This window comes from Bombina bombina, chromosome 3 (genome assembly GCF_027579735.1).
Source record: "Bombina bombina isolate aBomBom1 chromosome 3, aBomBom1.pri, whole genome shotgun sequence".
In the NCBI taxonomy this organism is placed as follows: domain Eukaryota; kingdom Metazoa; phylum Chordata; class Amphibia; order Anura; family Bombinatoridae; genus Bombina; species Bombina bombina.
The window spans coordinates 1,002,979,361-1,003,004,070 of record NC_069501.1 but is presented as its reverse complement, the minus strand read 5'-3'; the positions used below and the strand labels follow the sequence as shown (position 1 = coordinate 1,003,004,070).

The following is a 24,710-nucleotide window of genomic DNA, read 5'->3' as shown; positions in this document are numbered from 1 at the left end:
CACATGGTACGTATATGCATTTGTGATTGGCTGATGGCTGTCACATGGTACAGGGGGAGTGGAAAAAGATATAACTTTTAAAATTGTCAGAAAAAAATCTACTACTCATTTGAAGTTCAGACTAAGTGCTATTGAATTGTCTTGTTATCTTGCATTTGTTGATTATGCAAATCTACTGTGTTGACTGGTCCTTTAGCTTTGGTGATAAATGGTTTGCACAACACAAGAGCTTTATCACTTATCGATCAGTGGACCCCTAAATCCGCTCTTGAAACACTACAGTATCTGTAGCACAACAGAGGCCCCAGCATAAAGTCTGTACTGCCTTTTATAATATGACATCAATTATTGTGCAGTAATAGTAATAGAAAATGCATTAGTGAAAATGACTTGAGATTAGCTACATTGAGCTACATCATAAGGATAAGTTATCCTTTGCTCGACCCTGCACTAAAAATAGCACTATATGGTTTAACTAGTGAATATTAAAAAGTTTTACCTGAGAATCTTATTGCAGCCAACATATATTTACTGCACCCTATACATTGAATGGATAGTACAGGGTGTGCTATTATCCCTCATATGAAGAACTCCACTCTTTGATTTTTTCATACTGTTAGCTCTTTGCTAGAGCGATAGCCTACATACATTTTCTTTAGCCTCCCCCCAACAGAAGTCTATTATGTAGGGGATTTAGTGCACACGCGCTAGGTTTGTAAATGATTCTAATCAACGTCAGCTTATCTGGGGAAGAGAACAATGCCCTTCAGTCAGTATGTCTCAGAATGTTACGACCAGATACAATTTTGAAGTATTACACCAACAAAAATTCACAGCTCTCACTCCAAAATTGTTGAATGCACATCGTACTGTTCATATGACCTGGCACTTATTATATGTTTTTTTTATTATTTTTTTATTGAGGGTTACAAAAAACAAACATAAACATACAGGTGTCTTCAAAGAAGAATTATGTAGTAATTACACTACATGATTATAAAGTGGCATACAAGCTAATAATATGAGCTAATACAAGAAAATATGAATTACAATGCAGCCTATTGTCTAATTAGTACATTTAGTATAATACAGAAGATATATGTATACTGTAGGCACAATATCACACAAATATGTATACTGTAGGCACAATGTCACACATATATGTATGCTATAGGCATAATGTCACACATATATGTATGCTATAGGCACAATATCACACATATGTATACTATAAGCACAATGTCACACATATATGTATACTGTAGGCACATTGTCACACATATATATATATATACTATAGGCACAATGTCACACATATATGTATGCTATAGGCACAATATCACACATATATGTATACTATAAGCACAATGTCACACATATATGTATGCTATAGGCACAATGTCACACATATATGTATGCTATAGGCACAATATCACACATATATGTATACTATAAGCACAATGTCACACATATATGTATGCTATAGGCACAATGTCACACATATATGTATACTATAAGCACAATGTCACACATATGTATACTATAAGCACAATGTCACACATATATGTATGCTATAGGCACAATGTCACACATATATGTATACTATAAGCACAATGTCACACATATGTATACTATAAGCACAATGTCACACATATATGTATGCTATAGGCACAATGTCACACATATATGTATGCTATAGGCACAATGTCACACATATATGTATACTATAAGCACAATATCACACATATGTATACTATAAGCACAATGTCACACATATATGTATGCTATAGGCACAATGTCACACATATATGTATGCTATAGGCACAATGTCACACATATATGTATACTATAAGCACAATGTCACACATATGTATACTATAAGCACAATGTCACACAAATATGTATGCTATAGGCACAATGTCACACATATATGTATGCTATAGGCACAATGTCACACATATATGTATGCTATAGGCACAATATCACACATATGTATACTATAAGCACAATGTCACACATATATGTATACAGTAGGCACATTATCACACATATATATATACTATAGGCACAATGTCACACATATATGTATACTGTAGGCACATTGTCACACATATATATATATATATACTATAGGCACAATGTCACACATATATGTATGCTATAGGCACAATGTCACACATATATGTATGCTATAGGCACAATGTTACACATATGTATACTATAAGCACAATGTCACACATATGTATGCTATAGGCACAATGTTACACATATGTATACTATAGGCACAATGTCACACATATATGTATGCTATAGGCACAATGTCACACATATATGTATGCTATAGGCACAATGTTACACATATATGTATACTATAGGCACAATGTTACACATATATGTATGCTATAGGCACAATGTTACACATATATGTATACTATAGGCACAATGTCACACATATGTATACTATAAGCACAATGTCACACAAATATGTATGCTATAGGCACAATGTCACACATATATGTATGCTATAGGCACAATGTTACACATATATGTATACTATAGGCACAATGTTACACATATATGTATACTATAGGCACAATGTCACACATATATGTATGCTATAGGCACAATGTTACACATATGTATACTATAGGCACAATGTCACACATATATGTATACTATAAGCACAATGTCACACATATGTATGCTATAGGCACAATGTTACACATATATGTATGCTATAGGCACAATATCACACATATGTATACTATAGGCACAATGTCACACATATATGTATGCTATAGGCACAATATCACACATATGTATACTATAGGCACAATGTTACACATATATGTATGCTATAGGCACAATATCACACATATGTATACTATAGGCACAATATCACACATATGTATACTATAGGCACAATGTTACACATATATGTATGCTATAGGCACAATATCACACATATGTATACTATAGGCACAATGTTACACATATATGTATGCTATAGGCACAATGTTACACATATATGTATGCTATAGGCACAATGTCACACATATGTATACTATAGGGCCTATAGTATACATATGTGTGACATTGTGCCTATAGTATAGGCACAATGTCACACATATATGTATGCTATAGGCACAATATCACACATATGTATACTATAGGCACAATGTCACACATATATGTATACTGTAGGCACATTGTCACACATATGTATACTATAGGCACAATGTCACACATATGTATACTATAGGCACAATGTCACACATATATGTATAATGTAGGCACATTGTCACACATATATATATATATATATATATATATATATATATATATATATATATATATACTATAGGCACAATGTCACACATATATGTATACTGTAGGCACATTGTCACATATATATATATATATATATATATATATATATATATATACTATAGGCACAATGTCACACATATTTATACTATAGGCACATTGTCACACATATATGTATACTGTAGGCACATTGTCACACATATATATATATATATATATATATATATATATATACTATAGGCACAATGTCACACATATATGTATGCTTGAAACATTAGTGCAATCCTTTTATGTATATTTACCTTATGCCCATAACAGTCATAAAATATTTTAATGAGATTTGCAAGACAGTACTGGGTAAAAAAAAGGCACCATAGGATTCAAATAGAAATTCTGATGCTTATTGTTTATAAAAATCAAAAATCAAAAATCACTGAGTGGTACTTCACCAGGCTTTCTTTGATCAATTCTGTTCAGCTGTTTGACTTGGAAGAAAGACGCAGAAAACGGATGAATGAGTTGGCAACATTGATCCAGAAGATATTTCGTGGATGGATTTGTCGTCGTCACTATCAGCACATGCGCAAGAGCCAAATTATCATCTCTGCATATTACCGAGGCTATGCAGTAAGTTACAGGTCCACTTGTATCTGTTATTGTATAAAGCGCTGTATAGTTCAATGCTGCCAATTTGTAAAGGTTTGATTAGTAGGTGCCTTGATTGAAATGTTGTACATGAGGCCAAAAGAAATGATTAAGAGCAGACAGTAAAATAATAAAAAGGCAAATAAAACTGCTTTGCTTCCTAGCATGAAGGGGTTTAAAGCATTCTATAGGGACAGAGATGTGGAAGGTAAGAAGAGAAAAACACAATTTATGCTTACCTGACAAATTTATTTCTCTTGTGGTGTATCCAGTCCACGGATCATCCATTACTTGTGGGATATTCTCATTCCCAACAGGAAGTTGCAAGAGGACACCCACAGCAGAGCGGTAATATAGCTCCTCCCCTAACTGTCATAGCCAGTCATTCGACCGAAAACAAGCCGAGAAAGGAGGAACCATAGGGTGCAGTGGTTACTGTAGTTTAAATTTAAAAATTACCTGCCTTAAAATGACAGGGCGGGCCGTGGACTGGATACACCACAAGAGAAATAAATTTATCAGGTAAGCATAAATTGTGTTTTCTCTTGTAAGGTGTATCCAGTCCACGGATCATCCATTACTTGTGGGATACCAATACCAAAGCTAAAGTAAACGGATGAAGGGAGGGACAAGGCAGGAACTTAAATGGAAGGAACCACTGCCCGTAAAACCTTTCTCCCAAATATAGCCTCCGAAGAAGCAAAAGTATAAAATTTGTAAAATTTTGAAAAAATATGAAGCGAAGACCAAGTCGTCGCCTTGCAAATCTGATCAAAAGAAGCCTCATTTTTAAAGGCCCAAGTGGAAGCCACAGCTCTAGTGGAATGAGCTGTAATCCTTTCAGGAGGTTGCTGTCCAGCAGTCTCATTGGCTAAGCGGATTAAGCTTCTTAATCAAAAAGAAAAAGAGGTTGCCAAAGCCTTTTGACCTCTCCTCTGTCCAGAGTAGACAACAAACAAAGCAGATGTTTGACGAAAATCTTTAGTAGCTTGTAAGTAAAACTTTAAAGCACGGACCATGTCCAAATTGTGTAACACAAGGATGGAACAACAATCTCTTGATTGATATTCTTGTTAGATACCACCTTAGGTAAGAACCCAGGTTTGGTACGCAGGACTACCTTATCCGTATGAAAAATCAGATAAGGAGAATCACATTGTAAGGCAGATAGCTCAGAGACTCTATGAGCCGAGGAAATAGCTACCAAAAAAAGAACTTTCCAAGATAAAAGCTTGATATCTATGGAATGAAGAGGTTCAAACGGAACTCCTTGAAGAACCTTAAGAACCAAGTTTAAGCTCCATGGTGGAGCAACAGGTTTAAACACAGGCTTGATTCTAACTAAAGCCTGACAAAATGCCTGAACGTCTGGAATATCTGCCAGATGCTTAACTAGCTGACAATCCTTTTTCCAAACCTTCTTGGAGAAAAGATAATATCCTAGCAATCCTGACCTTACTCCATGAGTAACCCTTGGATTCACACCAATAAAGATATCTACGCCATACCTTATGGTAAATTTTCCTGGTGACAGGCTTTCGTGCCTGTCTTAAGGTATCAATAACTGACTCGGAGAAGCCACGCTTTGATAAAATCAAGCGTTCAATCTCCAGGCAGTCAGCCTCAGAGAAATTAGATCTGGATGGTTGAAAGGACCCTGAAGTAGAAGGTCCTGTTTCAGAGGCAGAGACCATGGTGGAAAGGATGACATGTCCACTAGATCTGCATACCAGGTCCTGCGTGGCCACGCAGGTGCTATCAGAATCACCGATGCTCTCTCCTGCTTGATCTTGGCAATCACTCGAGGGAGCAGAGGAAACGGTGGAAACACATAAGCCAGGTTGAAAGACCAGGGCGCTGCTAGAGCATCTATCAGTGTCGCCTTGGGATCCCTGGACCTGGATCCATAAAACGGAAGCTTGGCGTTCTGGCGAGACGCCATGAGATCCAGTTCTGGTTTGCCCCAACGATGAATCAGTTGTGCAAATGCCTCCGGATGGAGTTCCCACTCTCCCGGATGAAAAGTCTGACGACTTAGAAAATCCGCCTCCCAGTGCTCTACACCTGGGATATGGATAGCTGATAGGTGGCAAGAGTGAATCTCTGCCCAGCTAATTATTTTTGAAACTTCTAACATCTCTAGGGAACTTCTCGTTCCCCCTTGATGGTTGATGTAAGCTAAAGTCGTGATGTTGTCCGACTGAAATCTGATGTACCTCAGAGTTGCTAACTGAGGCCAAGCCTGAAGAGCCTTGAATATCACTCTTAGTTCCAGAATATTTAATGGAAGGAGAGACTCCTCCTGAGTCCACGATCCCTGAGCCTTCAGGGAGTTCCAGACTGCACCCCAACCTAGAAGGCTGGCATCTGTCGTAACAATTGTCCAATCTGGCCTGCGAAAGTTCATACCTTTGGACAGATGGACCCGAGATAGCCACCAGAGAAGAGAATCCCTGGTCTCTTGGTCCAGATTCAGTTGAGGGGACAAATCTGTGTAATCCCCGCTCCACTGACTGAGCATGCATAGTTGCAGCGGTCTGAGATGTAAGCGTGCAAACGGCACTATGTCCATTGCCGCTACCATTAAGCCGATTACTTCCATACACTGAACCACCGAAGGGCGCGGAATGGAATGAAGAACCCGGCAGGAATTTAGAAGCTTTGATAACCTGGACTCCGTCAGGTGAATTTTCATTTCTACAGAATCTATCAGAGTCCCTAGAAAGGAAACTCTTGTGAGTGGGGATAGAGAACTCTTTTCCTCGTTCACTTTCCACCCATGCGACCACAGAAATGCCAGTACTACGTCCGTATGAGACTTGGCAATTTGGAAGTTTGACGCCTGTATCAGGATGTCGTCTAAATAAGGGGCTACTGCTATGCCCCGCGGCCTTAGGACCGCCATAAGTGACCCTAGAACCTTTGTAAAGATTCTTGGGGCTGTAGCTAATCCCAAGGGAAGAGCTACAACTGGTAATATCTGTCTTAAAAGGCAAACCTGAGAAACCGATGATGATCTTTGTGTATCTGAATGTGAAGAGAAGCATCCTTTAGATCCACTGTAGTCATATATTGACCCTCCTGGATCAGTGGTAGGATGGTACGAATAGTTTCCATCTTGAACGACGGAACTTTGAGGAATTTGTTTAAGATCTTTAGAACCAAAATTGGTCTGAAGGTTCCCTCTTTTTTGGGAACCACAAACAGATTTGAGTAAAAACCCTGTCCCTGTTCCTCCTTTGGAACTGGATGGATCATTCCCATAACTAGGAGGACTTGTACACAGTGTAAGAATGCCTCTCTCTTTATCTGGTGTGCAGATAATTGTGAAAGGTGAAATCTCCCTTTTGGGGGGGAAGCTTTGAAGTCCAGAAGATATCCCTGGGATATAATTTCCAACGCCCAGGGATCCTGAACATCTCTTGCCCACTCCTGGGCAAAGAGTGAAAGTCTGCCCCCTACTAGATCCGTTCCCAGATAGGGGGCCGTTCCTTCATGCTGTCTTAGAGGCAGCAGCAGGCTTTTTTACCTGCTTACCTTTTTTCCATGTCAGGTTTGGTCTCCAGACCGTCTTGGATTGAGCAAAAGTTCCCTCTTGTTTATTATTAGAGGAAGTTGATGCCGCACCTGCCTTGAAGTTTTGAAAGGCACGAAAATTAGACTGTTTGGCCCTAGATTTGGACCTGTCCTGAGGAAGGGCATGACCTTTTCCTCCAGTGATATCAGCAATAATCTCCTTCAACCAGGCCCGAATAGGGTCTGCCCCTTGAAGGGAATGTTAAGTAGCTTAGATTTTGAAGTCACGTCAGCTGACCATGATCTAAGCCATAGCGCTCTGCGCGCCTGTATAGCAAAACCAGAATTCTTAGCCATTCGTTTAGTCAAATGAACAATGGCATCAGAATAAAAGAATTGGCTAGCTTAAGTGCTCTAAGTTTGCCAAGTATGTCATCCAATGGAGTCGCTACCTGTAAAGCCTCTTCCAGAGACTCAAACCAGTACGCTGCAGCAGCAGTGACAGGGGCAATGCATGCAAGGGGCTGTAGGATAAAACCTTGTTGAATAAATATTTTCTTAAGGTAACCTCTAATTTTTTATCCATTGGATCTAAAAAAAAACAAAAAAACACAACTGTCCTCGACAGGGATAGTATTACGCTTTACTAGAGTAGAAACTGCTCCCTCCACCTTAGGGACTGTCTGCCATAAGTCCCATGTGGTGGCGTCTATTGGAAACATTTTTCTAAAAATAGGAGGGGAAGAGAACGGCACACCTGGTCTATCCCATTCCTTATTAATAATTTCTGTAAACCTTTTAGGTATTTGGAAAACATCAGTACACACCGGCACTGCAAAGTATTTATTCAGTCTACACAATTTCTCTGGCACTGCAATGGTATCACAGTCATTCAGAGCAGCTAAAACCTCCCTAAGCAACACGCGGAGGTGTTCAAGCTTAAATTTAAATGTAGAAATATTAGAATCAGGTATCTTTCCTGAGTCATTAACATCACCCACTGACTGAAGCTCTCTTTCCTCAGCTTCTGCATATTGTGAGGCAGTATCAGACATGGTTCTTAAAGCGTCAGTATGCTCTGCATTTTGTCTCACCCCAGAGCTATCTCGCTTACCTCTAAGTTCAGGTAGTCTGGCTAATACCGCTGACAGTGTATTATCCATGACTGCCGCCATGTCTTGTAAAGTAAACGCTATGGGCGCCCTAGATGTACTTGGCGCCATCTGAGCGGGAGTCAAAGGGTCTGACACGTGGGGAAAGTTAGTCGGCATAACTTCCCCCTCGTCAGATTCCTCTGGTGATACATTTTTTAAAGACAGAAAATGATCTTTATTGCATAAAATGAAATCAGTACATTTGGTACACATTCTAAGGGGGGTTCCACCATGGCTTTTAAACATAATAAACAAGGAGTTTCTTCTATGTCAGACATGTTTATACAGAATAGCAATGAGACTAGCAAGCTTGGAAAACACTTTAAATCAAGTTAACAAACAAATATAAAAAACGGTACTGTGCCTTTAAGAGAAACAAATTTTGTCAGAATTTGAAAAACAGTGAAAAAATGCAGTAAATCAAACGAAATTTTTACAGTGTGTATAATAGGCTAACAGAGCATTGCACCCACTTGCAAATGGATGATTAATCCCTTAGTTAAAAAAACGGATCAAAAAAACGAAATAGACGTTTTTTAACAGTCACAACCAACTGCCACAGCAAGCTGTGGCCCTACCTTCCCCAATAAACGACTTTGGAAAGCCTTTGGGCCCTTTAGAGATGTCCTATAGCATTCAGAGGGCCTTTGAGGGAAGCTGGATGTCACAGTTTGTAATTTTAACTGCACCAACTGTAACTTTTATACTACAACAGTGGAAATTGTTTCTAGTCAAAATTTAAGCCAGCCATGTGGAAAAAACTAGGCCCCAATAAAGTTTTATCACCAAAGCATATATAAAAACGATTAAACATGCCAGCAAACGTTTTATATTGTAAATATCATAAGGGTATTACCCCTGGGAGTAAGCATGATACCAGTCGTTATTAAATCACTGTATTTAGGCTTAACTTACATTAATCGGGTATCAGCAGCATTTTCTAGTGTTTTCCATGTCTAGAAAAAATTATAACTGCACATACCTGATAGCAGAATAAACTGCACGCCATTCTCTCGCTGAAGTTACCTCATCTGTGTAATCCCCTCAGACATATCTGAGAATAGCAATGGCTCTTAGTTACAACCTGTTAAGATCATAGAAACCTCAGGCAGATTCTTCTTCTATTTACTGCCTGAGATAAAATAGCACCACTCCGGTACTATTTAAAAATAACAAACTTTTGATTGAAGAAAATAAACTAGCTATATTTAACCGCTCTCTCCTACAACGTCTTTGCTTGTTGAGAGTTGCAAGAGAATGACTGGCTATGACAGTTAGGGGAGGAGCTATATTACAGCTCTGCTGTGGGTGTCCTCTTGCAACTTCCTGTTGGGAATGAGAATATCCCACAAGTAATGGATGATTCGTGGACTGGATACACCTTACAAGAGAAATGGTTAATCTGGTTGGAGAACGCACCACAAGGAGGAAAGAAAAGATACAACTGGAAACTAGAAAGAGAAAGTCTAGATTCTAGACTTTTACAAATGAGCTTTTACCTAATATATCAATGTAATATAACATAATAATAAACCATGTGATGATTCATTTTTGCTGATTTTATTTTCTGACAGCAAAAGAAGAAATATAATAAAATGAAGTTCTCAGCATTACTGTTGCAAGCCTATGTCCGTGGCTGGAGGGTAAGTCTCAATACCATACAAGCTGTGTCAGAACAACTGGGACAGGGGTAAGGGACTGGATCACTGAATAATAAAAAAAATGTTTTTAGATTAGATTATTAACCATCACCTCAGTCGTAGCTAGCGTGTGTATTTGTAGATTTCACCCTTTTATATAAATAAATACAGTATGATAAAATCCTTATGATTTTGTTTCAGCTGTTCTGTTCCTCGCTGTCAATATGTAAAATAAAACCAAGCTATTGACACCTTTTGAAGTCACACTGGTACCTAATAAGACTGGTGATGGTGATAATTTTGATAGTGTGGCAAAGGGGGGGGGGGGTATAGAGACTAAAGGGGCCAAATTATCAAGCTCCGAATTGTGAACTGCTTGTGCAATGTTAAATGCCGACAGCGTACGCTGTCGGCATTCAGCGATGTCTGTCGGACATGATACGCTACATTGTATCATGTCGGACTGATATTGATAAATCAACCCCTAATTGTTTTTAATCTATTGAGGGTCTGTAATCACAAAAATGTTAAGGACCCCTGCAATAACTGGAACAAGCAACATATAAATATTGTTGCAAACACTACTGCCATATGCTGCTTGCATGATGCTAAGCCTATGTTTTCATGGAAAGAAGCTGTTTCAACAAAAGATAAAAATAATTAAATGTACTAATAAAAGTAAATTTAATAAAATGTTTAAAGTTTAAAGGGCATAAAACCCAACATTTATCTTTCCTGATTCAGATAGAGCATACAATATTAAATAACTTTCCAATTGACTTCTTTTAATGAATTTGCTTCATTATTGTGGGAGCAAGCTTAAAGCATGAGGCAAAGATGTGCAGCCACCAATAAGCAGCTACTGAGTCTACCTAGGTATCTCTTTCAACAAAGAATATCAAAAGAACAAAATAAATTAGATAATAGAAGTAAATTGGAAAGTTATTTAAAATCACATGTTCTATATGAATCATGAAAGAAAGAAAAAAAGGGTTTTAGGTCCCTTTAATTTTGACTTCCACATCCCTTTAAGAAGATTTTTTTGGAATATGGAATCCATATTAAGCCTACTGGTTAACACAAAGGGCTATACTAGGTGGCAAATTCATTGGCAGCCAGTGGGGTAAAAAAACAAGCAAACAGTTAAAGGGACACTCAGGTTAAATTACATTTTCATGATTCAGATACAGCATGTAATTTTAAACAACTTTCCAATTTACTTCCATTAAAAAAAATGTGCACAGTCTTTTATATTTACAATTTTTGAGTGAAAGATCCTACTGAGCATGTGCAAGAATTCACAGACTATACATATATGCATTTGTGATTGGCTGATTGCTATCACATGGTACAAGGGGAGTGGAAATATACATAACTTTAAAATTTGTTATAAAAAAATCTACTACTCATTTGAAGTTCAGACTAAGTGCTATTGCATTGTCTTGTTATCTTGTATTTGTTGATTATGCAAATCTAATGTGTTGACTGGTCCTTTAATGCTTTCTCTATACGACACACATTACATGTACATGAGAATATTTCAGTAAATATTTCTCTCTTGGTAAACATGTACATTCCAGCATAGGTTCTTTTTTTTAGATGAAGACATTATCACAAGCAAAAATGATAATCTAGTCACCCACAGACACTGCAGCCAAGGCTCCTATATTTCCTTTTACATCTTGTTTGCTGCAATTGTTTTCCAATAGCTAAACTTTATTTGGAGGATCTAATCAGGATTTGTTACTGGAGTAGACAAGTTTAGCCATGATCATTATGTTAGCAAAATATTCATTGTTTTACAGTAGTTTATCTGATAATCTTTGCTTAAGCCACTTAGGGAGAAATATGTGGCAGGGTTAGGTTTATGAGGCCTGCTATGTGCGACTGCAGTGGTAAAAATTGCAAAACTCTCAAGTTTCAAATGTAAAATACAGGAAATGGGGTAAAAAAAATATAAAGATGATTTAGCAAAGTTGTTCAAATGTTCAAAGTGTTTACTGTCCGAATTACAGCTAAAGTATAAAACTTGAGAACAGTAAGTGGGAATGGGGGAAAAAAAACTACAGGCAGCTCATCTTCTGCCTTGCAGAGATATAAATGAGACAATTTTCATACAATGTTGCAAGGTCAAATCCATAATCCTTCATTAAAGGAATAGTCTAGTCAAAATTAAACTTTCTTGATTCAGATAGAGTATGCAATTTTAAGCAACTTTCTAATTTACTCCTATTATTACATTTTCTTTGTTCTCTTTATTTAAATATAAGCTTAGGAGCCGGCCCATTTTTGATTCAGCACCTGGGTAGTGTTTGCTGATTGGTGGCTACATTTCGACACCAATCAGAAAGTGCTACCCAGGTTCTGAACCAAAAATGGACTGACTCCTATGCTTACATTCTTGCTTTATCAAATAAAGATACCAAAGAAAAGCTGGCAAAATAAAAATGAAAAGTACATTTCAAAGTTTTGTGTATTTTTTTAACTACCCATAATTAAACATTTTATGGGGCTTTATATTTAAGTTTAATTTTCCTTTCAATGTAATTTCAGGCACGTGTATTATTACGGGGTCTGAAGTACCACAAACGCACTGAAGAAGCATCAACTATTATATGCGCTTATTGGAAGGGATATCAGGTACCTCAGTGTTTTAGCCAGGTTTTTGGAATAAAAGTTCACAGGCCGTTAACAGAATATTTTTGTGTTTTTTTAAGCTTGTGAGTTGTGTCACCGCGCACTAATAGAGCTCTGAGTTCTTTCTCATAGACGAGTATTGCACAAATATGCGCTCCCTGCTTCAAAATGAAAAGAAACTGTTTTAGTTCAAACTTGTTTTCCTGCAAAACAATATAAATATTATTAATTGATAACATCTTTAAATATTGATCTTTCATATACACTATAGATGTTTTAGACATCAATGTCACTTTAAAGAAGAACAAATCTTCAAGTGTTATGAAAATGTTCTTGAATATTCACGGAAACTGATTAATTAACCTTAGGAACATATTTCCAAACCTGCAAAGCAGAGCCAAGAAAAGTGTGCAAGGACTGAAATCTAGATCAAGTATACAGGGAGTGCAGAATTATTAGGCAAATGAGTATTTTGACCACATCATCCTCTTTATGCATGTTGTCTTACTCCAAGCTGTATAGGCTCGAAAGCCTACTACCAATTAAGCATATTAGGTGATGTGCATCTCTGTAATGAGAAGGGGTGTGGTCTAATGACATCAACACCCTATATCAGGTGTGCATAATTATTAGGCAACTTCTTTTCCTTTGGCAAAATGGGTCAAAAGAAGGACTTGACAGGCTAAGAAAAGTCAAAAATAATGAGATATCTTGCAGAGGGATGCAGCACTCTTAAAATTGCAAAGCTTCTGAAGCGTGATCATCGAACAATCAAGCGTTTCATTCAAAATAGTCAACAGGGTCGCAAGAAGCGTGTGGAAAAACCAAGGCGCAAAATAACTGCCCATGAACTGAGAAAAGTCAAGCGTGCAGCTGCCAAGATGCTACTTGCCACCAGTTTGGCCATATTTCAGAGCTGCAACATCACTGGAGTGCCCAAAAGCACAAGGTGTGCAATACTCAGAGACATGGCCAAGGTAAGAAAGGCTGAAAGACGGCCACCACTGAACAAGACACACAAGCTGAAACGTCAAGACTGGGCCAAGAAATATCTCAAGACTGATTTTTCTAAGGTTTTATGGACTGATGAAATGAGAGTGAGTCTTGATGGGCCAGATGGATGGGCCCGTGGCTGGATTGGTAAAGGGCAGAGAGCTCCAGTCCGACTCAGACGCCAGCAAGGTGGAGGTGGAGTACTGGTTTGGGCTGGTATCATCAAAGATGAGCTTGTGGGGCCTTTTCGGGTTGAGGATGGAGTCAAGCTCAACTCCCAGTCCTACTGCCAGTTTCTGGAAGACACCTTCTTCAAGCAGTGGTACAGGAAGAAGTCTGCATCCTTCAAGAAAAACATGATTTTCATGCAGGACAATGCTCCATCACACGCGTCCAAGTACTCCACAGCGTGGCTGGCAAGAAAGGGTATAAAAGAAGAAAATCTAATGACATGGCCTCCTTGTTCACCTGATCTGAACCCCATTGAGAACCTGTGGTCCATCATCAAATGTGAGATTTACAAGGAGGGAAAACAGTACAGCTCTCTGAACAGTGTCTGGGAGGCTGTGGTTGCTGCTGCACGCAATGTTGATGGTGAACAGATCAAAACACTGACAGAATCCATGGATGGCAGGCTTTTGAGTGTCCTTGCAAAGAAAGGTGGCTATATTGGTCACTGATTTGTTTTTGTTTTGTTTTTGAATGTCATAAATGTATATTTGTGAATGTTGAGATGTTATATTGGTTTCACTGGTAAAAATAAATAATTGAAATGGGTATATATTTGTTTTTTGTTAAGTTGCCTAATAATTATGCACCGTAATAGTCACCTGCACACACAGATATCCCCCTAAAATAGCTAAAACTAAAAACAAACTAAAAACTACTTCCAAAAATATTCAGCTTTGATATTAATGAGTTTTTTGGGTTCATTGAGAACATGGTTGTTGTTCAATAATAAAATTAATCCTCAAAAATACAACTTGCCTAATAATTCTGCACTCCCTGTAAAACTGATTTGAAATATATAAGAAAATAATAATAAAACATTTCACCATTTTATCACATCCTTCCTAAGATCAAGATTTTTAAAATAGTTTGACAAAGATAAACCCCCTATGCTTCTTTCTTTTAAATCCATTAGAAGAAAAGATTTGTCAAAGGAAAAAGAGAGACTTGTTTACAGGCAAAATCTGAGCATGTACAGGGAGTGCAGAATTATTAGGCAAATGAGTATTTTGACCACATCATCCTCATTATGCATGTTGTCTTACTCCAAGCTGTATAGGCTCAAAAGCCTACTACCAATTAAGCATATTAGGTGATGTGCATCTCTGTAATGAGAAGGGGTGTGGTCTAATGACATCAACACCCTATATCAGGTGTGCATAATTATTAGGCAACTTCCTTTCCTTTGGCAAAATGGGTCAAAAGAAGGACTTGACAGGCTCAGAAAAGTCAAAAATAGTGAGATATCTTGCAGAGGGATGCAGCACTCTTAAAATTGCAAAGCTTCTGAAGCGTGATCATCGAACAATCAAGGGTTTCATTCAAAATAGTCAACAGGGTCGCAAGAAGCGTGTGGACAAAATAACTGCCCATGAACTGAGAAAAGTCAAGTGTGCAGCTGCCAAGATGCCACTTGCCACCAGTTTGGCCATATTTCAGAGCTGCAACATCACTGGAGTGCCCAAAAGCACAAGGTGTGCAATACTCAGAGACATGGCCAAGGTAAGAAAGGCTGAAAGACGACCACCACTGAACAAGACACACAAGCTGAAACGTCAAGACTGGGCCAAGAAATATCTCAAGACTGATTTTTCTAAGGTTTTATGGACTGATGAAATGAGAGTGAGTCTTGATGGGCCAGATGGATGGGCCCGTGGCTGGATTGGTAAAGGGCAGAGAGCTCCAGTCTGACTCAGACGCCATCAAGGTGGAGGTGGAGTACTGGTTTGGGCTGGTATCATCAAAGATGAACTTGTGGGGCCTTTTCGGGTTGAGGATGGAGTCAAGCTCAACTCCCAGTCCTACTGACAGTTTCTGGAAGACACCTTCTTCAAACAGTGGTACAGGAAGAAGTCTGCATCCTTCAAGAAAAACATGATTTTCATGCAGGACAATGCTCCATCACACGCGTCCAAGTACTCCACAGCGTGGCTGGCAAGAAAGGGTATAAAAGAAGAAAATCTAATGACATGGCCTCCTTGTTCACCTTATCTGAACCCCATTGAGAACCTGTGGTCCATCATCAAATGTGAGATTTACAAGGAGGGAAAACAGTACACCTCTCTGAACAGTGTCTGGGAGGCTGTGGTTGCTGCTGCACGCAATGTTGATGGTGAACAGATCAAAACACTGACAGAATCCATGGATGGCAGGCTTTTGAGTGTCCTTGCAAAGAAAGGTGGCTATATTGGTCACTGATTTGTTTTTGTTTTGTTTTTGAATGTCAGAAATGTATATTTGTGAATGTTGAGATGTTATATTGGTTTCACTGGTAAAAATAAATAATTGAAATGGGTATATATTTGTTTTTTGTTAAGTTGCCTAATAATTATACACAGTAATAGTCACCTGCACACACAGATATCCCCCTAAAATATCTAAAACTAAAAACAAACTAAAAACTACTTCCAAAACTATTCAGCTTTGATATTAATGAGTTTTTTGGGTTCATTGAGAACATGGTTCAATAATAATATTAATCCTCAAAAATACAACTTGCCTAATAATTCTGCACTCCCTGTATATGAGGAAGAAGATAAACCATGATCCCATGCTTCCTAGTCAAAATAATATAATGGGGAGCAGAACCCAATATTTCTTCCTATGCTTTCTGCAGTTATATGAGGACAAAGAAAAAAACATGATCACATGCTTCCTAGTCAAACCAACATTATGAGGAGTAGATCCCAAAACATGTTCCTAGGCTGAACCCAATGATTCTTCCTATGCTTTCTGCATGTATTTGAGGAAGAAGAAAAGAACTGATACCATGCTAAGAGACCCAGCTGCAAGAGAATGACTAGTATACTGAGACAAAAGTCTATATATGAAAAAATAGTGTAAGACACACGCTCTGGATTGTCCCTAAAGGAAAATCCAGGAGCAAGATGACCTGCAACGCCAGGACCTCCACCCAGTAAGACAAGGAGAAACCTATACATCCTGCCTTGCTGCAGTAAATCTAGTTTTACAGATAGTACAACCCAACCTGGAAGATTTTTCTATCCCTACTCTCCACCACTGGTGTCTCAGGAAGAGAAGCTTCAGCCCTCTTTTTTTTGTAAATAATTTTTATTTTATTTCAATATATGTGATGTACAATAGACAAACATAATAGTAGAAGACAATCTCCTCAAAAATAAGCAATACAAAAAATAAATAATCATGATTAATGCGGCACAACATTTTAGTACATTAGCAAGATCTTACTTATAATTTCATCTTATATTATATAATCATTATATTGATTCCACATATGATCTGTCTGAGAGTATGGCATACTGACATATAGGCTATATTACTACTGTTCTTAAACAATTTTAATTGTTTTATTAATTCATAAAACAGAAGACAACAAAAAAGAGAGAGAAAAAAAAAAACACCCGCTCTCTGCTTCTGCCACCCTCCTTCCCTTCACTGATCCAACCTATAAATATACTGAAGCTCCACAGCTATAAGTTTTAATGTACTTCTCCAAAAATAGTGATCCATGTATACAGAAAAATATCTTAAAACACCAATTCCGCAAAACTAGTGGAAGATAAAAACAGAAAAAGAATCCGTTTTTGGTGGAGGTAGGGTATGATTTAATGATGGGTAGCCATCCCAACAAAAGTTTTTTAATTCTTTTCTCTGAGGCATCCTGAAGATATGAATCAAAGACTATTTGATCTTGAATGCCCTTAAGAACCAAAGCAAAATCCGGGGCCCTGCTAACTTTCCAATTTTTAAGAAAGAAGTGTCTAACTGTCAAAATAATAGTATTTAAAATGTTTATCCATATCCAAAAATATCTTCTAATGAGAGAGAGATAGTCATATTATACAATTTATTAAACCAATATATACTTTTCAGCCATAATTAATTGATTTTGGGACAGAACCAGAACATATGAAACAAGTCTGTTTTAGCGTTAAAACAATGAGGGTAACCACTAGGCTTTGCTGGATAGAAATTATATATTTTAAGTGGAAATAAATAGAAATTGTTAATAAGTTTCATATGCGATTCTTTACAGCTCATAGAAATTTTACACTTAATGAGAGTAGTAAAACTTTGTTACATTTTTTTCACGGTCTATTGAAGAGATAACTGGTAACCAGAAATTGCAAATATTATCCAAATATAGTAAGCTTTGCTTTGTCAGCAACGTACATCAACGAAATTGAAGCGTCACCAGGTATACATTTTTGTATACAGAGCTTGATATCAGACCATGCAGCTGAAGGGGGAAAAAGCCAGTTCTGTCAAAATATGTAATGTTGTATTTGAAAGTAACGAACAAATTTGACCTAGGTATCTCATAGTAATGAAAAATTGATTCTGCAGAGCGCATTTGATTATTTTCATCCAATAGTTGTTTCACAGATCGTAAACCTTTTTCGGCCCAAGATTTGAATACTTTTTTATTTATACCCGGAGAAAATTGTGGGTTACTAGTTATAGGCAGAAAATCTGAAAAAGTAAAATCAATGTCCAAACAAGAGCAGAACTTATGCCATGCTAATACTATGTTCTTAATTGAGATAAGGCAGGCAACATTTGAAGGCTAGTATCCAGGGGTACAATGAAGTATAGCATTTAAAGCAGAAGGAAAGATTAAAAATGTCTTTATATCAAAAGAAGATACTATATTGGTTTCAGCAATCCAATCTAGGGCAAATTTTACCAAAGCCGACAAATTATATAACCTAAAATTGGGAAACGCTAATCCAGCGGCTCCAAGATTTTGCATTAATCTACCAAGGGCAATTCGAGTTTTTTTATCCTTCCAAATAAACTTAGAGAAATAACCATAGAGCTTGCTCAAATTGTTATTTAATATAAATAACGGTAAATTTTGGAGAAGATAAAGAAGACGTGGGAAGATAATTGATTTAATTAAGTTTACCCGAGCCGTCATAGATAATGGAAAGGAAGCCCATAGTTGAAGATCTGTTTTTATCTTTTGAAAAAGAGGCAAATAGTTTGATACATACCAATGCTTAGGATTCTTATACAATTCTAAACCCAAATATTTAAATGGGATCTTAGGAAGACGAGCAGTGCATTTACCTACACACATTAATTATCTTTTCTCTAAATTAACCTTGTACCCTGAGAATGAACTAAATTCTTCAAGACATTGCAAAATTATCGGGATATATTGATGAGTATTTTCCAGAAACAACAATAAATCATCTGCATACAAAAGTGTTTTCAGTCATTGAGTACCAAGAGGGATCCCTATTAAAATATCTCTTAATCGAACTGCTAGAGGCTCCAGATTGACATTAAAAAGAAGAGGTGATAAAGGGCAACCTTGTCTGGTGCCTCTCTGCAGTGTTATCTTAGAAGAAAGGGTCCCATTAATAAGTAAAAAGGACATTGGTTTTAAATATAATTTATGGACAAATTGAACAAAATTTTCTTTGAAGCCAAAATTAGCTAGAGCCCTAAAAAGATGACCCCAAACGATATAGTCAAATGCTTTAACTGCATCTAAAGTAAGAATAGCCATATCCTGCGAGAGAGGCTTCATTTTGAATTGATCAATATTCCATGCATAATCCAGAAAAGTAATAACTTTAAGTATATTTTTTACCTGATTCCTCGATGACATGAAACCCGTCTGATCAGGATGAATAAGTTTATGTAGACAGGCAGAAAATCTTAAAGAAATAATCTTATAATCAGTGTTTAACACCGAGATAGGCCTATAAGAGGCTGGATCCTCCAGATTTTTACCTTTCTTAAGAATAAGAGAACTATTTGCTGCTGAAAAATACACCGAAATGGGGTTATCCAACATGTAATAGTAATTAAATAGATTCTCTAATACTGAGAGCAGTTCTTCACTTAAACATTTATAGAATTCCGCTGGCAAACCATCCGGACCCGCCACTTTATTCAATTTCAGATTATTTATAGCTTTGCTTATCTCTTCTATAGTAATAGGGGCATTAAATGGGACCAGCTACTCAAACTGAATTTTAGGGATCTTCATCTTAGACCAGAAAATGTCTTGATTATAGTTATTAATGTCCATACCAGAATAAAGTTGTTGTTAATAGGTAAAGAATACCTTGCAAATTTCTCTGGTCTCTGTGTACCTGGAGTCTCCACTTTTAATAGATGGTATACATTTTTTATTTTTCCTGTTTTTAGTGAGCCTGGCTAGATATTTCACTGAACACTCATGAAAGTCTCTAAAGTGGAGATTCACTCTTAATTCTTCTTCTTGTGATTTTTGCTTAACAAAGAGATCTCTCTCTTTTCTACTTTCTGAATATTTATTCCAATTTATCAGGGAGGGATCCAAATGGTAGCTTCTGCATGCATTCCTGACCTGATTGGCTAATTGGATTCCCAATGCCCTATTCTTTTTATTCCAGGTACTTAAATAAACCTTAATTTCACCACGTAAAACAGCTTTTAGTTATCTTTAACTAAGGAAGGGAAAGACAAGGATATAATCGCATGATCTGATACCATGAGCTCTCCAATCCCCACATCCAGTTTATGGATAGACAGAGATTTAGAAATTAAAAACAAATCGATCCTGGAAAATGTTCTATGAGCTTTAGATTCTCAAGAAAATAACTGGACATCGGGATTTTGGATCCACCAAATATCCACCAAGTTTAATTTATAACAATTTTTTTTAAATACTTCAAGCTTTTCTTATATTCTGACATATTTTTATTAGAGAGTCTATCTAATTCGGGTCATAATGTCATAATAAAATCTCCACCCAGCACTAAGTTCTCACCCATAAAAGGAAATATTTTGATTTTAATTTTTTCCCAAAACTCAATAGAGAATTTATTCAGAGCATATACTGTATATTGCAAAATGTAAATTTTGTATTTTTTATTAGGATTTGAAGAAGAATGAATCTAGCATAAGGATCTATTTCCGTTTTAATAATATTGTATTCAAGTTCCTTATTTAATAAAACAGCAACACCACATTTCTTATTAACCCGGCAGTAGTGATCACTTCCCCCACCCATTTTATCTTACATTTAGCAGCTTCCTGATCATTAAGGTGTGTTTCCTGGAGGAAGACAAGATCTGGTTTATATTTGGCTTTATATTTGGCTAGGGTTTAATAAAAGTTTACGCTTGATAGGGGAGGATATTCCTCCAACATTCCAAGACAAAATATTAATTCCATCCGCCATCTTAGATATCAAATCATCATATAAAAGTTATTTTCCATAACATGAGACCATGAAAAAAGGGGGGGGGGGGCGGAGGGAAAGAGAGGAACAAAAAACAAAACAAAAAACAAACAAACAGATATATTCAGTAATTACATGAGTATCTCAAATTTTGTAACACATAAATCAATGCCACCAACATCCATAAATAAACAAAGTAACACTGTAACAAGTTCCTTCTGATTTTACTAAACAAAAATAGATTATATCTTAAGTTAGAATTTAGTACAATCATTTAGAATTAATGAATTCTTTAACTTCAGATACATCATTGAAAGTAAGCCTTGAGCTATTATCCTCGACTATAATTCTGGCAGGATAAAACAGTCAAGCTGTTATACCTTTATTAATTAATTGCGTACAATACGGGGCCATCGATTTCCTTTTAGAGGATGTCTCGCTAGAGAAATCCTGAAACAGTAGAATCTTATTGTTTCCGAACAAAGGGGGGGGGGGGGTCAGCTCTCTTAAATAACTTTAATAATTCTAATTTATCTTGAAATTTTAATAGCTTGAATTTACACATTCTATTCCTTGGGGACCCATCTGCAAAATAATTTTTAGAACCAATTCTGTGTGCCTTCTTCGGAGACTGGGCCACAGGGCAGTATTCCAACATGATAATGACCCCAAACACACCTCCAAGATGACCACTGCCTTGCTAAAGAAGCTGAAGGTAAAGGTGATAAGCTGGCCAAGCATGTCTCCAGACCTAAACCCTATTGAGCATCTGTGGGGCATCCTCAAACGAAAGGTGGGGGAGTGCAAGGTCTCTAACATCCACCAGCTCCGTGATGTCGTCATGGAGGAGTGGAAGAGGACTTCAGTGGCAACCTGTGAAGCTCTGGCAGTGCTGGGAAATAATGGTGGCCACACAAAATATTGACACTTTGGGCCCAATTTGGACATATTTACTTAGGGGTTTACTCACTTTTGTTGCCAACGGTTTAGACATTAATGGCTGTGTGTTGAGTTTTTGCGGGGACAGCATATTTACAAAAATATGAAGGGTGTACTAACTTTTGTGAGATAGTGTATATATACAGAGAGACGTGCACTCACAGGAACGAACAACTGGCTCAATACCATTGTTAGCCTGTTCTATGGCGATTTACCACCTGGGTGCAGCTATATATATAGTATATGTGTGTGTGTGTGCGTATGTATTTGTATATGTGTTTTACTGTATATTTTCTGTACATATTTAACATTCCAATGTTCTTACATAGGAATGTAAAATATGCGTTTTTTGCACATCGGGTTTCGCAATTTAGATTTAACGCGGTCGGGTTAGCACACATTAAAACGTATTAATCTTAAGGCTCTTTATTGAAATATTAAATATTTAAAAATATTAATACAAATGATTAAAAATGATTAAACATACTGTAAAATATTCTAAATGATCCATAGAATATATCTATATTTTTTACAGTATGTTTAATCATTTTAATACTTTTTATCAACGTTTTACTTTCAACTGGTAATAAGAGCGAAACCTGACGCTCACAAAGAGCCTCTGTCTAGCGTAGGTTACGCTGGAGCAGGAGCACTTAATTGCGCTCCACTCATAATCCAGCCCTCTATTAGGGATTTAGGTTTTAAATGTGAATTTGGTCTTTTATCCATTAGTAATATTTTCTAGGGTACACTGTCATCTCCTTAAACAGACATTACATTATTTAATTTGATAAAGCATGTCATTTTTGCATCCCTGATCCTAGCTTAAAAATAGCATACTATTAGACCCCATCCCATCTTTAAACTAAATGCTAACAGTTTATTCTGTTATAGGTGAGAAAGAACTTCCGGACAAAATTCCGCTCCACAGCATCAACAATGCTGGCTAATTTTATCTACCGGAGAATTGTGAGTTACTAATTATAAAACAATCTGTAAATAATATGATATTCTATTTTTTATGTTAAATTATTCTTTTTTTAATTAATCGCTGTTGGTATAAATGGATAGAAATTATATATTTTTGCTAATCTAAATAACTGACTTTTTTTAAGATGCAGGCACAGAAGCAACTGTGCTTAAAATGGAGGCACAATATTGCAGCTTAATGTTTCCGTGGCCACACTATCACTATGAATATAATATACAATAGCTGTGATATTGCTACCAGTGAGCAAACTCCTGTTAGCCCTAATCCTACCTCTAACCTTAACTCAGTCCAAAACCTAGTCCTCGCCCTAACTATACTCCTAACCATCATCTTAACCTTAACCCTAATCCTAACCCTAACTATACTTCTAACCCTCACTGTAACCTTACCCTTAACCCAGCCCTAGTAGTAAATCCTAGCCCTAGCTATACCCCTTACTCTTGCCCTCACCCTAGCACTAACTATACTTCTAATTCTCACTGTAACCTTACCCTTAACCCAGCCCTAGCAGTAAATCCTAGCCCTAGATATATCCCTTATTCTAGCCCTAAGCCTAGCACTAACTATACTTCTAATTCTCACTGTAACCTTACCCTTAACCCAGCCCTAGCTATACCCCTTACTCTATCTCTAACCCTAGTCCTAACTATACTTCTAACCTTTACTGTGGCCTTACCCTTAACCCAGCCCTAGTAGTAAATCCTACCCCTAGCTATACCAACCCCTTACTCTATCCCTAACCCTAGCACTAACTATACTTCTAACCCTCACTATAACCTTACCCTTAACCCAGCCCTAGTAGTAAATCCTAGCCCTCGCTATACCCCTTACTCTAGCCCTAACCCTAGCACTAACTATACTTCTAATTCTCACTGTAACCTTACCCTTAACCCAGCCCTAGCAGTAAATCCTAGCCCTAGCTATACCCCTTACTCTAGCCCTAACCCTAGCCCTAACTATACTTCTAACCCTTACTGTAACCTTACCCTTATCCCAGCCCTAGCTATACCCCTTACTCTAGCCCTAGCCATAACTACACTTCTAACCCTCACTGTAACCTTACCCTTAACCCAGCCCTAGTAGTAAATCCTAGCCCTAGCTATACCCCTTACTCTAGCCCTAACCTTAGCACTAACTATACTTCTAATTCTCACTGTCACCTTACCCTTATCCCCGCCCTAGTAGTAAATCCTAGCCCTAGCTATACCTCTTACTCTAGCCTTAACCCTAGCAGTAACTATACTTCTAATTCTCACTGTAACCTTACCCTTAACCCAGCCCTAGAAGTAAATCCTAGCCCTAGCTATACCCCTTATTCTAGCCCTAGCCCTAGCACTAACTATACCCTAACCTACCCCTAATTATCCCCTTAAAGGGACATAAAACAAGTTGGGATATATACAAAATATAATAATATGTACTTTAATTACTTTACCTGCACATTTATATTGCAGTGCCTCACCATTAACCCTTTC

The 24,710-nt window shown here is 37.3% G+C and overlaps 1 protein-coding gene across 1 annotated transcript in view; it reads left to right on the top strand.

The window, feature by feature from the left end:
• Window positions 1-24,710, top strand: part of MYO1A (myosin IA) — a 182,537-nt gene that overhangs the window by 147,237 nt on the left and 10,590 nt on the right. The window contains exons 20-23 of the mRNA XM_053708171.1: window positions 3,805-3,954; window positions 10,217-10,285; window positions 12,836-12,922; window positions 23,139-23,213. Of these exons, the coding sequence (XP_053564146.1) occupies window positions 3,805-3,954; window positions 10,217-10,285; window positions 12,836-12,922; window positions 23,139-23,213 (381 nt within the window). The remainder of the gene's footprint in view (window positions 1-3,804; window positions 3,955-10,216; window positions 10,286-12,835; window positions 12,923-23,138; window positions 23,214-24,710) is intronic.